This window comes from Anopheles ziemanni, chromosome 2 (assembly GCF_943734765.1).
Source record: "Anopheles ziemanni chromosome 2, idAnoZiCoDA_A2_x.2, whole genome shotgun sequence".
In the NCBI taxonomy this organism is placed as follows: domain Eukaryota; kingdom Metazoa; phylum Arthropoda; class Insecta; order Diptera; family Culicidae; genus Anopheles; species Anopheles ziemanni.
In genome coordinates, this window is record NC_080705.1 from 2,346,769 (window position 1) to 2,364,512 (window position 17,744).

Genomic DNA, 17,744 nt, shown 5'->3' on the forward strand with positions numbered 1-17,744 from the left:
AAGGAGGATGCGTGTGGGTGTCTTACTTTGTGCGTCCCTTCATCGTTTTACAGCCGTTTTCCCGTGCCTTAAGTCGGCGGGATTGGACGAGAGAGTGTCATTTACCCGTCGATTCATCATGCTCGTCTTAAGGTCTTCGACCCTCGACCTATTAAATATGGAAAACTCCAATGGATGAAGGATGCGGGGAATTTCACATCGAAAATCTCATTCCAAAGACAGAACCTTCTAGCTTCGATCGGGAAGAGGGAGGTGAGCCATAAAAAGGTTTCACAGCCAGTCACTCCAATGAACAGGGGTTAGGTTCATGGATTAATTATGTCGACCCCGATTCTCTACCCCGAAACCGATATGGTGGCGTGTCCTCCGCACGACGGGATAGAATGTTCCGCATGAAATTACTCCTTCCTGGCAGGAGCCCGTCAGATGACAACCCGCTCAAATCATTCTGCACGTTTGGATCAAAACCAAATCAAACTGTGAGAACCGCCAGAAAAAATAGCCATTGAACGGTGGTGAGTTCTCGGTGGGCTTGTATTTTTTTTTCTTCATTTGGACACTGCTCGTCAAGTGTACGTTCGGAACACGGATGGATGAAATACGTGGAAAGTTCCACGAAATAGCACGCTACTTAATGAAGAGCATGTCATGGCATCAATTTTGTATTACTTACCTACCGAACCGAGTCACCAACGAAGTTTTCCCTGCTTGTCATGTTACTTTGTGCCTCGTGCATGTGATGTGTGTGAAGGCTCGAGAGCGCGCATTTCGACCGGAATGATATGAAAATGGAGTTGATGATGGTCCCGGTGTGTTCTATCGATTTTTTGTAAGCCTGGCATGGAAACAAACGTCCTGCGTTTCAGGTCGTTCGAAAAGTGATGTATTTTTTTCAGGTACATTCCGACGTTTCTGGTGTGTCAATTAAATTTTCAGGTTTGTAGCAGACATCCAGAATCCTAGTAAATATAGTTGCAGTATCCTTCATTCTGGAAATCTTTCTGAAAATTACTCAAACTCCGAAGGCTAGCCCCGAAAATGTGACCAGATCTTGCCAACATTTATCCCGGAGAGAGAGTGGCTATAAGATGGGGGCTGTCGACGATGTCGACAATGTTTGGAAGGTTTATGTTCATAAAATATTTGAAATGGTAAGCTCTCGCCCGTTCGGTGCAATCGTCTCGATTTGGAGGGTTACTGGAGCATGGTTAGGGGAAATGTAAATAAGATACACATCAGCAGCATACATCCATCCCTCGCGGCGCCAGAATTGAGATGTTCTGCTTTTTGGGGGGAGCTGGTTCATGTTCTCTTTCATGCTGGCCAGTCTCGAAATTCGTCGTCTCACCAGAGGTGGTCCCTCGTTCGAAGCACACAATACTGTTGCGGAATTGATACTAACTACCATGCGACGGGTCCGCTCTGGAACAATCCAGGGTTTTGTGGTGGATAATTTCCTATCCTCCGTCGCACCGTCGAAGGCAGAGCCGAACGAGGAAGATTTCATAGAGACATTAATTTCGACTCGCTCCATGAATCCCACTCCACGTTTTGTGGACGTCGGCTTGTGCAAAAGGAACGTGCACTTCTTGTTCTAGTCCATGGTGCCATGGTGTCAAGAAAGATGACAAAGTGATAAACAATTTATGGTGCCAGATGTGGTAACAAACACACACAGACACCATCGTCGGGTGGGGAACAAACTTGAATGACGTGACTTTGAGCGTTTCCACCACCGGCTTCCATGAAGTCGAAAAACGAGTCGAGTTCGTTCAAAATTCAGTATCAAACACAACTGTGCTTGGATTGATAAATTGAGGCAAACTTTGCGAACTAATGTTTGTTTTATCAAGAAAAAACCCATCCACTAATGTTTGCCACATGTTCCATGCCACTGATGACCATGCGCCTCCATCGGTGTTGTAGGAATCCGCATCTGGTCAAAATGTACCAGACGGTGAAAAGTTTATTAGCTCCTAAAACGAAACTTTACTTTAAATTTTCTTTCGTGACTTCCGTGTACTTTGCCTAATATTTCCAAAGCAAAGGGGCGCAAAAACACGACCCCACACCCAAACCCCCAGAACCACAAATCTAACGTCTTAACGTCTTTGGCAAAATTTAATTCATTTTCGCTTCGCCTAATGCGGATGCTGGAAATTCGTCCCCAGCCACACCCGGGACCACCCCTCCCCGGGTGCTGTCAGGTTTACTTTTAATTGCCTTTCAGCAACCTTCTCACCTGCCGTCAGCAACGTCCCCCCCTTCCCCTTCGATGCTAATTGTGAGCCCACTCGCAAGCTGTGGCCCTTCTTCGTCGTGTTTTAATGTTGCCGTCTCCACAACATGACCACCGAATGACGCTGACCGAGGCACCTTGCCACCCCCTGGAGGGCGAGAAACGGGCAATAAAAAGTTATGAACCAAGGCAAATTTAATCACGTCGATAAACCTGACTGCGAGCGACAACTGTGTGTGTTCCCGTCCCTTTGTTGCATCCTTCGATCATCCGATGGCGGAGGAGGAGGAGGAGGAAAACCCGGCGCGCACGGCCTGGGCCCAAAGTTATGGCTTTGGGAAATCGTCATGTCGTGGTTTGCGGAAAGTTTTCCTTCCATCCTTCGATCGCAACGGGCCCCGAGGAAGATTTACTTTCGTAAACGCGTCTCCAGACGACCAGGATGTCCTTTTCACCAAACAAAAATGTCCACTTTCTCTAACACAACCGCGCGCTTGCCAACACTTACGCACACTCTATCAATAAGGCTTCAATTATGATAAAAGCATTCCAAGCAGCAGCATCCATCCCCATCAAAACATAGGGCGATTTTCCACGGGATAGGAAATCATTATGTGTGCAGAAAAGCATAATAAATAGGTCTCACAATGAACACACACGCGCTCTCGTACACCCGTGAGTATGTGTTTGTTGTGGGTGTGGTAAATTGTAATGTTTCCCTTCGTGGAATGAATACACCTTGTGTGTATTTTCGTAACAAAATCGATGAAAACACGCGTCTATTACTAAAAATAGATTCCTTTCTCTCTCCGAAGCTTATGGCCGATATCGATTTATGGCGAACTTTTTCTAACGAGCTTCGTGTATTTTAACAAAGCCTAAGAGTGCTCAGTGAAATTTTGTTACGTTTTCCATATTTTTTTTTAAATAATACTTTGGTTACACAAACAGTGTTCAATCTGTGTGTAACCGCACATGAATAAAAATTCGACAGGCATGATGAAGGAGCAGACAGTGTGGAAAGCAAAACTCAATCGATGATTGAGGGAAAAAATATACTCCACACTGGCGCTGGCTGCAAGCCGGCCATAATAATGTTTCCGGCCAAATGAAAAACGATATGTTCCGATCGCACTTTTTTTGCCATGTGTCGCGTATCGCGTTTTGCATATTTTCACCGGTGTCACTTCGGGTAGTCGTAGTCGTCGGTTGACGCATTTTTTGTTTTGCCTCCTTAAAATATGCCATAAATTGCCAATGCTAACGAAGCGGTCGGGGATTGTATGTGTGTTCTTTCGGATGAAAAACCGGGGGAGGGGGGGTATCTTTATCGCGCAAACATCAACCAGAGTAGAATCATTTTTTTCATATCTCTTTTTCTCCCGGCAAACCTTCCCTTCGGGTAGAAGTAATCGGAAACCGTGCACAATTGAATGATAATCAGTTCACGCTGCTGTAAATTGATGCATTTTGGACGATTCGAAAAAAAATTCTCTGCAAAGAATAAATGATACCCCCACAATCGCAAGTCCATGAATCTTTGCAGCAATTTGACTCCGCTGTAAATGCTCCCGAATAACGTTTAAAATCATATTTCTTCTGCCAGCTGTCTTCCGCTACTGGTGGTGGGGGGGTTTTGAGTTGAAATTGAAGATTAAATTTCCGCTTTGCAAAATGTCGAGAATAACGCCGTCCTCCAAATCCTTTTTTTGCTAATTTTACTCTGCTTTCTTTTTCTCTTCTCCCGGGCAGGTGTTGCAATAAAAGACGGCCACCATAGAGTTGACTTCTTCCGAACTATGATGGGATCTTCTGCATTATGGTAAGTGATAATGCCATTTCTTACCACACCTTCGGGGAAATCCCCATTCTGACGGACGATTTCAACCCCGCCGCTTTTCCACGCCTTTTGAAACACATGGTGATGCCGCTCACGGGATTGAGATGGATGAATGAAGAGAGAATGATTTAGTGAAATAAGCTATGCCCGGGTGTTTTTGCCTTTCCTTTTCCGCTAGGCATCCTTTATTTCAGCGCAGTCATAAATCTTGCTTGTCTGAGGGGGGGATACGAAAAAAAACAACACCGAATTTTCCCTGCCCGATGACGTGCGTTTGCGTTGAACATTTTGCCGAACATGAGCGTGTAAAAAAAAAAACGACCGAAATACGCCATTCCGCGAATCGCAAAGCTCTAAGCTACTTTATTTATTTCACCAGCATTTTTGCGCTCTTTTGCGTGAGGAAAGCCGGCAAAAAAAAGGATTATGATTACAATGCTAGTATATCATCCGTCCATCAGTGTGCGGGCTTCGAGGCTTTCCACCGTGCTTTAGCCCCAGCTAGTAGAGTAAGCCATCGCACTGTAAAGTCCGGGTGTTTGCCGAAACACACAAGAATGTCGCAGAAACCCGGGAATAAAATGATGCTGCTGTGAAAATTGCAGCGCGCTGCTGCGACCGAAAAGCGAAAGGGAAAACGGAAACGCGATCCGAACGGAACGGCGAAAAGTTCTTCATCATGCGGCGCCAGAATGCTGCTGAACATATGGACGGGGAGGGGGGGAGGGTTTGGGGAGAAAGCATTGCCACTAGCGGAACTGTGCGGATCGTTTTATACTGCTCTGAAAATGTCGCTATGTTATTTTTGGACCACGTCCAAAAGACTCAGAAGAACGTGGCCAAATGGGGCGCGCTCTTCCAAATGGGGTCATTAGGAGGATTGGTTGAGGAGGGAGGGAGAACTGTAGGGGGCTGGAGCTGTGTATTCTCTTCCTTTTGTTTCTTCTTTCGTAATCACCAGCATCGCAAAATCAAATAGGTAAAAACAAAAACGCGGCGAATGAAGGAACATCGCCATCGTATTGCGGAGCTGCCTATGTTGCCTCTACATATACATAAGAGGCGGATTTTCTGGTGGCTTCGGTCAGAGCACCGAGACTCTGCGACTCCAAAGTCGACCGCCATCATCATCATCATCATCATCATCAGCGTTGGTCGGTTCGGGCCAATCGGTTAGTCGATTCTGTGTAAAAGCTCAGCAAGGCGTCGGCGAATCCGTCCTTTATGCTGTGCATGCCAGCAGTTGACCATCGGCTTCTATTTATAGCATGTAGCGAGTTCGTAAATCCTTTCCTTTTTTTTTGCATCACCATCCAACGATGCTTATTTTCATCGCATGGCACCACCCATTCGAATGCGTTGATCGAAACAAACAGAAAACAATTCGAATTTCGACACCATCATCATCGTGCGCCCGAATCGAATATATTTTCCCCCCTGGACTGTCGAACAGGCCATGGCAGGAACGATCGCCCCACTGGCTTTATGTAACGTTGGCCACTTTTATTTGAATCCCACAAGAGCTGAACGAAGTGCTAGAGATTTTTAGCTCTTCTCGAGGTTGTCGAGTCGTTTTGCGCTCCTTTGGACACTCGAAAGAAATGTACCACCCGATGGAGGAACGATTGAATCAGCCACTCGGAAAATCAAGCCAATGTTACGCCCCGCTGTATTCCACCACTCTGGCTCTCGAGGGTTCATCGCTGGGTGGAAAACCATTCTGAAGCACAATTTATGCAACAGCAGCTCAATGCCCTTCTCTGGTACAGAAAAAGTTTCAGTTCTCTCCCCCAAAAGCTGGTCACAGCAGGAATTTAATTTGCATTTCCTTTTGGCCTGGTGGGAGTCTTTCCTTCCACAAACCTGTAATTGTAATATGATGAACCAAGGTTAGGAATAAAATGCGAACTAGAGATTTATTTGAGACAGTGACAGGTAACCAAGCATCAGAGACTTCAGAGGCAGAGAAATAATAGAGTAGAATCTCTATAGCTCAAATTTCTAGGAATAAATCAAAAGAAGTTCTGTAAGTGAAATTATCCCTGCATATTGGTAGATGTAATTTCATGCAAATGAACGAAACTCCTCCCAACAGAAGACCTCTTCTAACGAGAATTCAACCATCATTGGCAACGTTGCAGTTGTCAATTCTCGACCATGACAGTGAAATTAGTATCCCCCCCCCCACTAAGGTTCTATGTCCGTTCGTTACGTTCGTTAAATTGCGCTCGTTCATCCCGTTCGCGCAATTCGAAACGAGTTCGACGGAAAAGACGCCCCCAGCTAACTGCTTGATGGACGACGAACTGACCGATAGGGCAATATCATTGTTCGACACGGGTTTGATCCGGTCAGCCAAGCGAAAGGGCCAAGCAGAAGCTTTTTCGCCCGAAAGCTCTTCGCCCCAAGCGTGTTTATTATTTCCTCAATCAATCATTTTTAATGAGCACATTGCGGAAACGGACGACGTGTATCGGAACGTGGGATGCATTTGGAGAGCACAAGGGGAGATTGATGTTGGCTGACAGGGTACAACATGGACGTCGGCATCCTGCTTGGAGTAAATGGAATTCATTTATTCATGAACACGTTGTATCTCAAAGCAGGTGGTGGACGAGGACGGGGGAGGGGGACCGGTCACACTCATCACAGTACTTTCCCCGAGGGATTTCGGAAGATCGAAAGAGCATGTCAGCACGCCTTCCGACGCTTTTGCATGCCATTAACTTCCGATAGCAGAAAGAGACCGCCCTTTCCATGTTCCGGTTAACCACCGGATAAAACGCTCGCGAACAGACAACCACCCACACACACATAAAGACAGTTGCGAACAAATGAACCAATCAAAAGGATCAAGAAAAATCAACAAACGATAGTGAAGCGAATAATTCCCAACCTCGCCCGTGTGTATGTGTCAATGCTTACTGAAAATCCCGATGGCTGACGGATCGAAACTGGGGCAAAAGTTCACAGTGCAAACACTCAAACACACACACACATATACCTACCCCCTTGAGGATGCCCTTTTTTGCAAGGTTACTCCCCTGTTGTTGGGTCGTTTTCATTTGGATTCGCAATTATTTGATCGCTTTCCACCACCACCACTGACTCCATCTTCTGGTGGCTGTCCTCGGGCATAATGGCATCCTTGTTGGATTACCAACGACGACGGTAAAGAAAGTTGGTTCTAACAACGACCTCCCTCCGGAGTGTGGTAGAACCGGTGGATTCTCCACGGTGTGGGAGGCGTGATCGTTTTTGGGTTTGTGTCGATTCTGCCCACTTCGTGCGTCATTGCGCCGTGTTGTTCGCCGGTTCGAGTTCTGTCGAATTGGCTTAGCGAAACTGCCCGGCCTTGTCCTGCACCGAAAAGAAGCCCCGAAGTCGGATGCCAATTCCAATTGCGAGTTCGAACAAGTGAGCTTACCACTCCTAAGCTCCCAATGCGAAAAGCAATCGAAGGAGATGGGAAAGTTCGTCGCGGGGAGGGAAAAGATACTTTTGCCGGAAGAAATAAAAACAAACGGAAAAACTTTCCTTTGCTCGGGGAGGGGGGTAGGGGGGGGGGGGGGGGGGGTACAAGAAAAGCAAAACATTCCCTGTTTGCAGCGTTTAATTAATCGAATATGATAATTGGTCTTTCGCGTGCGCTTCTTTTCGGTACGCTTTTCCGATGGAGGCGCCTGGTGCCGGCTTTGTTTCGTTACCGGAACGCTCGAATGGATTTTTTGGCGAACTGCTCGAAACTCGAACGAAGAATTCATTATCTTTCATGTTGCTTGCAATGAGAGCCGGAAGGTTTGGAAGGAAAAAATAAATTTGAAGAACTGTAAGATTTTTACTAATACACTATAGGAGTTGTTCTTCTTCAAATAACGTAGAAATTTGCAGCCATATCCTCTGTTCCGACTAATACCCACACTTCAACAAACCCTCACGGCGAAGAACGGGGAATAAAACCAGTTTTCAAACGAGTAAAGTTCTTTTCTTAATCGCCTTAGGGAAAGACATTTGGAATCCTTTATAACCCGTCTGATGTCTTTCCTGGCCGGCACCCCATATCCATTACCAAAGGCCAAAGTCAGCCTCACGAAGGAAGGGTACTCCGTTTGGATTGAATTTTAAAACGTAATGAACCGCCGGGAGAACCATTATCATTATTTTTTCCGGGGTGTAATGTATTTTCCGACTAATGAGTCGGCGGTGGAGGAAATAAAACTTTTCTCGGGGTGTGTGAAGCTTATAACTTTCGTCACGAGACAGACCAAGTAGCAGTACAGTATTGTATATCGGCATTAATTGATGGTTCGTTTCTGTTTTCTTCTCTCTTCTCAACAGACAATAACAACAATTAAAGGACAAGTAAGAAACAACATCGTGGCTTCAACATGAGCTCACGTCACGCCTTCTACACCGTTGAGGTGGGCGACACCAAGTTTACCATTCTAAAGCGATACCAAAACCTGAAGCCGATCGGATCCGGTGCTCAAGGCATTGTATGGTAAGTACGCAGGAGGCAGACCACCCCCGCAGCGGTCAGGGGAATTCCTTAACAACGCACGTCCTCAGAGTGGCCATGTCTTGCCGCCGACCACAGTGAAGCGAAGGCGGAACACACCACTTCCATGAGACACATTTTCGTAATTAAACACCGCCGCTGGATGTCGATCGTCTGTGAAATGTAGTAACGTACAGCATGTACAAGAGTTTTCGATTATTGTTGGTTTTTCCACCTCCACTTCCCCCCACGCTTCACCGGGGGGTGTTCACATATTTTCGAGCAAACCTAAATCTTCACCTTTGACGCTTGAATTTCCACTACCATGCATTTCCATTCTTCAGCATTTTGTTTTTCAAGAGGAAAAAAAAAACCCCTTCCCGAAGGTTTGTGCATCCTACTGTTGCGTGCTCGACTTCTGTTTGGAACTGTGTAATACACTCCCTTCCCAAACCTCATTGCCCTCCTCCTCCCCGCCGATTGCAACAAGCCTGCAGCTGATGAATAAAAAAGGAGGCAGCCGTACAAAAGCACCGAACTCCGAGTGCCGGGAGCGCATCACCCACCGTGCGCCACATCGGTGGCATAGGGCGAAACAATTTTCAATTATTCAGAAAGTTAAACCTATAACCACCGGCGGAATATGGCGAGCCTTGTTTCGTAAGGGACAAGCGGAATGCTGCTACCGTTGGTGGGGAGGCGCTGGGCGGGAACTTTTATCTCTTGCAGCTCAATTGTTCATTCGTTGCAACATCCAAAGCACTGTGCACTGCTGTGTATGTGTATCTATTTTGTGTGTATTTTTGGAAAAAGATTGGGGGCTCGTTCTAGTGGATTTTGTACGATTTTATTCATTTTCCATGGCGTATGTTGTGTGCAGTTATTTTTTGAAAAAAAACGAAAGAAGGAAAACGGAAAGCACTTTAATTACGTGATTGAGTTTTGCCGCTGGAGGTTTTAAATTTTTTATTCAATGGATATATTTAATCGACTCGTTTGGATTGGAAACGTCACGAACATCGCAAGGGGGGCTGCAACAGAAAACAAGCTCTTTACTTATGTATTTCCCATTTTTGCCACGGGGTTCCGGAAAAAAACACCCACACAAACAGCACCTCTTGCTCGCGATGGCAAACATATCTTCCTTGTGAAATTTCAATTCCAATGCTACGAAGCGGAAAGATCGTTGACAAATATTAATATTGCCCCATAAATCTTTGCCCTAAAGCACAACCCCGCCTTCCTTTTCTCGGAGCGGGCGGGGTGGGATCCTCCGGAGACACCAGTGAAGCTATTTCGTGCGCCTAATTTGCTTGCATTGCAGCGGGGTCTCTCCGTGCACCGAGCACCCCGCACCAAGAGCCCGCATCTTCAAACGACCGGAGAAAGCTCGTCGTCTACTTGTCTTAACTCTCCGCCAAGCAACTCCGGGTGCCGTTGTTCCGGTAGAGGTTTATACGCCATGAAAATTGATGGTCCCTTATGCACGGACCTCGGTTGCGCCCAAGAAATGGATGATGCTTTCCTGTGCACGAAGGGCGATGAAGAACGCATATGAACAACTTTCTGTTCGCAAAATTTGTACCCGTGTTGATAACGATAATTGTTGTTATTTTTTATAGCCCCTCCGCGTTGCTGCTGCACGTCTTACGGTTTCCACGAAGGAGAGCGGAACATAATGTACACGTGCATCACCCACGCAATTTCATCCCCAACGACGAATGTAGACGAATCTGCACAGAAACTTCTGGCCCCGGAAAATCTGGCCCCGGCCTAAGTCCCAATCTCCGTTGTCTAAATTTATGATTTGAAGTCGCAGTCGAGCTGCACAAAGCGTCATCATTCGCTTGGTTGGCCATGTATACTTGTTTCGTACGAGTGTGGATGGGAACGACGTCGCTTGGGGAATGTCCCTGAGGGGGTTCGAAGTCATCAGAAAGTCACCGTCATTTGGTTTGGTTCGGTGTGAAATGACTACTCGTTTGGGGCCTTGAGGTGTGAGCGCCTTGATATTGTGTTTGCCAATTTACATACGACCGTCCCGGATGGGTTTGCTGCAACCAATATCATCGCATTTGCATTGTTTGACTGCACCGTCGGTTGCATCTGTGGAGCAGTAATTAATTGGAAACAGAGCAGTAATTAAAAGGTTGTTGCACCATCACTCTGCTAGTTTAATGGCCCGTAAGGAGCTTTGAAGAGCCGGAAACTCATCGGTTAGAAACTTATTTGATAGCACGGATCTGCATTCGACAGCGAAACAGTAAACGTTTCAAGAGAAAACGTCATCAATTTTTCAATTAATGATTTTCCAAAACTCAACTTTTCTCTCTCGTGAAAAATAACTCGAACCTATCCGTCCGGAATCGTGCTAACTTTAGCCATAAATCAAAGTGTATCCCTATCTTTTTATGCTGTCTCTTTGGAGAGATCTTTTGCTCCTAATGAATCAAACCTATCTACCAAAAAAGAAACGTGAAAAACACTAAATTATGCACGTCATCGGTAGTCGAATGAGTGTAGGTTGTAAGGTCGCTCCTATGCCTCCCAAAAACAGTGATTGAGCATTTTTAGTTTCACGTTGCAAGAAAAAGCTCTTGTTCAAACTTTTGATTCGTTATGTTCTCGTTAAAATTTCACTATGATAAAACTTATTGCCTTTGGAGGTCGTCGTATTTGTAACAGTTTGTAATTAGTTTTATTATTTTTTACCTTTACCTACCTTTACCCATTGTATCATATTGATTTCAACATTTTCTGTGTTTTTATTTTATTTTATTTTTTCCTTTTAGTTAAGATCTGTTTTACTCAGCTGTAACTATTGCTGCTCTCGTTTTCAAAAGTACAATTTTATCGTGTTGCGGAAGAAAGCTAGTTTTTAAACCCGGAAAAAGAAACTTGGTCATAATATATAGTATTCAAGTTTCTTACACTATTGTAAAGTGAGAGTGCATACATACGGGGGCACTATTTCTAGTCATTTTGTTTTCCACTTAAGGAGTGCGTCGAGCGAAACGACGAACGATATTCCGTTTCAATCATGAACAAAAAATCAACCAATTATGTCAAGGTTCAGTTCGGGGACACCGAGTTCGAAGTCCCGGACCGTTACATTAATCTGGAGGCAAAGGGTTTCGGTGCCCAGGGCACGGTTTGGTAAGTTGCTGCCTGCCCGTTTTATTTACCTACTAAAAACTAATCAGAGCTCACGGTTTCGGTTAAACTGCATACGATAATAATAGTAGGTAGTGAACATTTATTCGACTCGATTAATTATAATCTTAAAACTATGGTGAAGGTTGTTGGTATTTGTTAAATAGTTTAGAGGTATGGTTATTGAACTAAAACAATAATTAATAACTTCTAGATGATTTAATGTGAGTTTTGATGTGTAGGAAAAACTGGCAATGATTTTCATGCCAGTTTTCTTCTGTCACCAGCTGCAAAATTTTAATATTCGTTATGTCGGTGAAACGGTGTTTGCTTCTTATATGTTCACCCTCTTATCTTCTTAATAAAACATCAAAACATCGTCCCAAAGCATCCACTAGCAGAGCCGGGCCATCCGTTGCAGATTTCCGCAGTAATATTAACATTTTCGTCGATTCTCTTCGCATCCGACTAACAAAATCATTGAATCTCGCCTCACGTTACCATTGCGCTTTGTCCTTGTCTTTCGCCAACGGCTCTACAGGGAATCGGCTTTACAGGGAAAAGAGAGAGTGAAATAATGTAAATGTTTTCTTTTCCGATTCTTTCCCTTTTCCAGTGCCGCATACGATACAGTAACACAGCAAAATGTTGCCATCAAAAAGCTATCACGACCTTTCCAAAATGTCACTCACGCCAAACGAGCCTACAGGGAGTTTAAGCTTATGAAATTAGTCAATCATAAAAATGTAAGTATACCATACGAGCCATCTGTGTACGGAATAGTAGACACGCGCTCTCTTGCTTTAAATTACGCTAAATCTCCTCGGAAGTGTTTACATACAGGGTGAATATTATTACCCGAGAATTTAAAAACATCACTGTCCATCAGATAGAGACGCTTCTATAGTAATAAATACATTACCAAAGGAGTAAACCCAGCCATTTCCTTTTTCTAAACATCTAATAAATAAAAACACTCTTCTCTTCGCTCAGATTATCGGACTGTTGAACGCATTCACGCCGCAGCGTACACTAGAAGAATTCCAAGATGTGTACCTCGTTATGGAGCTTATGGACGCAAACCTGTGCCAGGTCATCCAGATGGATCTGGACCACGAGCGGATGTCCTACCTGCTCTATCAGATGCTGTGCGGCATCAAGCATCTCCACTCGGCTGGTATTATTCACCGGGTAAGTTGTTGAAGAACCTCCCGAGGGTGCTCCAAATGATTTCATCATTAAATCATGCCTGTATTCTCTCTATCTACAGGACTTGAAGCCGTCCAACATCGTCGTCAAATCAGACTGCACGCTAAAAATACTAGATTTCGGTCTGGCCCGCACGGCCGGCACGACCTTCATGATGACGCCGTACGTTGTGACGCGATACTATCGCGCACCGGAGGTTATCCTGGGCATGGGCTACAAGGAGAACGTCGACATCTGGTCGGTGGGCTGCATCATGGGGGAAATGATACGGGGCGGCGTGTTATTCCCGGGTACAGATCATATTGATCAGTGGAATAAAATTATTGGTAGGTAGCTCGTCATTCGTGAACGTGAAAATAATTGCCCGATACTAACCGCCGGTGCGTTTTGAATCCAACAGAACAATTGGGTACTCCGTCCCAGTCATTTATGACAAGATTGCAGCCAACTGTGCGGAACTACGTGGAAAATAGACCACGCTACACCGGATATCCTTTCGATCGGCTCTTCCCCGACGTACTGTTCCCGACCGACTCGAACGAACACAACCGACTGAAAGCTAGTCAGGCACGGGATCTTCTGAGCAGAATGCTAGTCGTGGATCCGGAGCATCGTATCTCTGTCGATCAAGCGTTGGTGCACAGCTACATTAACGTTTGGTACGACGAAAGCGAAGTGAACGCGGTAAGTGAACAGTAATCGAATTCGAAGCAGTAACACCATTTTCACATGAACTATCATTTATACTTCAGCCCGCCCCCGGACCGTACGATCATAGCGTGGATGAGCGCGAGCACACAGTCGAACAGTGGAAAGAACTGATCTACCAGGAGGTTATGGAGTACGAGGCACGCAATAATCTAGCCGACGGTGAGGGTGCTCCACGGTAGAAACCGGAGGACAGTTGTACCGTCGGTTCCGGATCACAGTCATCTTCAGTAACGGACGAAGCAACAGCATTAGCAACGGGCACATCAGCGGCAACGACGGCGCAACCAGGCGAAACGGCCGCCTCATCCGGGCCACCACCATCGACCGCCGACGAGTAAATGGACGGACGTGCAGTCAAAGGACATCTATGATTGGAAGTTTCTTTATTGCAATAATTTGTTATTTAGAAAGATTCACTGACATCGTACAACGTTTCCGCTTTAGGGCAGTTTCGGTTCCAAACATGTCTTGGTTTTCGGACGAGTTTTATCTCATAATTTTTCGGAAGCGTCCTGCGCCGCGACCGTTTACCAATTAATGAAAGGTAAAATGGGTCAACTCTGAAGCTGCTTTCCAGTCGCCATTTTCAGTGCGTCTTGTCTAGTGGTGGTGTGTGAATACAGATCCTTCTTTTCTTTCGTTGTGTGCATGGGTTAAGCAAGCGTGAGCAAGTAAGCAATGCTTACATAGGCATAAAGAGTGATATGGTTTCAATCATCTGTGCGTGGTGTCGCGCGAGGAAAAAGGTGGAAGAAAAATGGTGGAACATTTACCAAAACTTATATATCTCGCCCCGTCGTAGTTCCGTATCTATCTGGTCATTAAGTGCAATAATGTTGGGCGCGTGAAGCAAACGGATAACATAACACGTGTATGAACGTCGCGCGCAAAAGATGAAGAAAGTGATATTTACAGCCTGAACAATGTCCTTAGTAGTGTGTGTGTTGTGGTAAAGTGCTGATCGTTTCACACAGGTTGAGCTGAACTTGTTGAACGTAAAGCAGCTGTAGAATGTACTACATTCATAGGGAGCGGTTTTTTCCTCACAAAAAAACACGCATAGTCCCCAAAAATATCCGGTGCACACACGTTTGCGTTGTGCTGCAGCGTTGATTGACGATCCGTGGCACCCCGTTCCGTGGTAAGTTATTTCATTTCCCTTTTACCGGGCACGAGCAAAAAGCCATACAAAACACTCCAGAAACCGGAAGAGATAAGAAACAATCCTGGTCAGGTGGGGTAAACATCCACACAACATTTAAAAAAACCTCTTGGCAGTAAGGGATAGCAACAAAGACATGACTGAACTTTGTATCGCCAGTTGGGTGTGTATGATGTTGTTGGTTCATTAGAAAATCCGCAAATATGATTCCCTCTCGCTTCATTTGAAACACACTGCCCTCTATTTGAATTTAAGAAGACTTGAAGCAAAAGAAATCATATGCAGACAAGTGATTATCGGTGAAACGTCGGATGATCGCGGATACCGACACAAACAGGATTTCAGTTGGTGCAGGTTATTGCTCTGTTTAATTCATTTGACTATTATTCATTCACCTTGCCATTTGACTAATTGTGACGGCTTGTCATGTAGGGATACATGCCGCACCACAGGCGGTGAAGACATTATTGTTGTAGAAGGATAATTTGTACAAACTACCAAAACTACTACTAGACAAAGTCGAGCGAAACGTACTTAAACAAAAGACGCGAACAACAATATATTCACATTTCGTTCACATCTGCACACAACATAACACTACTACGTTTTACTCCAAACGCAAATACGTCGGGAAAGGAAATCGGAGCAATTTTAAGACTCCACTAGGAGGCAGGAATGAAAAGAAACAATTCGTTTGGGGGCAGCATAGTTTTTGTAATTTGTTTAAAACAACATGTCGCAAACGGCAGTAAACGTTACTTTCTTACCATAAATAATACAATAGCTGTGTAGAAGAAGGACCCTTGTAAATAGCAAATATCGTTACTCCCCCATTCGTAGCAAGGAATGCTGACTTCAAAATAAGCGAACGAATCGAAGCAGACAGATAAGACAACAGAGGGAAATAGTTCTTACCTACACCCCCGTATCGAAAACGTGTCTCATATTTCTACCTTTGCCCTCCGGAAACAGCACGAGATATGCAATGATGGAGACATTTATAAAAACCAACACGCTGTGTATTGGGAGTGATTAGAACGTGATGTGAAAATATTTTCCATTGCGTCAACATCCGCGGCACTGACGCTCGAATGAAGAACGATTAATAATCCCATTATATCAATCCCCAGGCCCTGTTCCCTTTCCTAATGTCGACAGTTTTGAAACCTGCCTCTCCAATTGCAAACTCTATTAAATCTATTTCTAACTAACCATATAAATACGTTTCCGTCACGTAAGGTTCCCGCGAATGAAGGCGTATGTAGGAAATCTAATTAAATTCTTTCAACCAAGCACACACGGCAAACAAAAAAAGAAAATCGAATATAAAAGCCCGTTTAAAACAAATTCTTAGTAACTAGAAAGCAAACACACAGCAGGCGATGCCGCGCATATAGAGCTAAACAAAAGCAAGAAAGAGAGCAGCATAATAATTGAACGTAATATGACTACACAACACAAAAAAAGAAAACCAACAAAATGTTAAAGCAAGCTTTGGATTGAGCCATGGGACGCAAAGTAAGCCATGTGTACACCACAGAAAGGACAGACGAGATAGGAGATGAGATGAAACGGTACAGTTTTACGATTCCGCCCTTTTTATAAAAGAGAAAACCAGTAGAAGATGATGAAGAGGACAAACGTGTTAAAAATTCTACGCTCAGTGTGGGTTCGTCCACCAACGAAATTTCCCCGTTGGAAACTTATTGTTGGTGGGTGACAAACATTGTGGCGCTATGCTTAGAAGTAAAATAACCTGTGCATATAAATAGAAGCTTTTCCGATACTCTAGCAATCTAAACTCTCCGAGGCAGCAGCACCACCACCACCACCACCGTGATGAGGGGAGGGAAACCCTGGTGTGAGCCCTGTTTGCAGTTTCATTTTTGCGTTGAGTCTGCTGAAGGAGGGGTGGAGGCTGGCAGCAAGAACAAAACAAAAAAAACCATAACACCTAGTGACAATCGCTTCATTTTTAGTTGCTCGTTAACACACACACCGTGAATGGCCACTCTTGGAGCCTTTTTCTTCGGTGTGTCCAGCCTCCGAGAATGGAAGCAACAATGTCGGCATACGAACACACGTTGTCTTGTCATCCGGTAAGCGAATGCTCAAACCAACAATATATGGCAACTTATAGTGTTACTTGGTAGTACTAATCTGTGTAAAGCTACGACAAGAACGTATCACACGATTACCGGAAAGTGTAACACACGTCCAGATCCAGTGGTGAGGAAAATAATAAAAAAAAACAATGGCAAATGATTACACTACTTAAAGAAACTTACACCAATCATAGCAAATGAGTGCATGAGCAAATAATAGAGTTCCATACCAACAGCAAAATCAATAGCAAACATAAAAAAGAGAATATAGCAAATAATATGAAATTACTGACCTCCACTAATCATTCCTGCAAAAGATCAGGGAGGAAGAACGGGAAAGAGAGAGAGAGATAACGGTTGGATGTAAATTAACGCATCCCAATTAATAAAGCAATAAAGATGCTGCTTATGCTCTTCCTTCGTGCACCTCCTTCGTGGAGGAAGGATCGCTTTCTTTGGGATGACCCTTTCCATCATCCGGTAGGCAAAACCACACACACACACACACACATACACATACAAAATAATAAAACAAGCTAATATGAGCAGCTCCCTCGTCGTATAAGCTTTTTCCCATCGGATCGTCCTTCGTTGGTCCTTTGTAAATCGTTTACCGTAGCAGATGAGTAACAAATAAACCATTCTAAAGGCATGAGTGTGGAGCAGTCGACGATGATGATGATGATAATGATGAGAATGAATACATAACACAAACGCAAACTTGTGCAACAAATAAGGGAGAAAAACTAACAACCAGTATAGCAATAGTCAGGGTTCAGGAAAAATGCCTGGGGCATGAGGTCGCGACGTCTCGGTGATTCGCAAAG

The 17,744-nt window shown here is 44.6% G+C and overlaps 1 protein-coding gene across 1 annotated transcript; it reads left to right on the forward strand.

Moving 5' to 3' along the window:
- Positions 1-8,441: 8,441 nt before the first annotated feature.
- LOC131290848 (stress-activated protein kinase JNK-like) lies at positions 8,442-13,966 on the forward strand. The gene is made up of 7 exons (XM_058320036.1): positions 8,442-8,580; positions 11,370-11,733; positions 12,347-12,476; positions 12,724-12,921; positions 13,001-13,265; positions 13,340-13,623; positions 13,692-13,966. The coding sequence occupies exons 2-7, from the start codon at positions 11,618-11,620 to the stop codon at positions 13,827-13,829; spliced, it is 1,131 nt and encodes a 376-aa protein (XP_058176019.1). The 5' UTR covers positions 8,442-8,580; positions 11,370-11,617; the 3' UTR covers positions 13,830-13,966.
- The last annotated feature ends 3,778 nt before the right edge of the window (positions 13,967-17,744 follow it).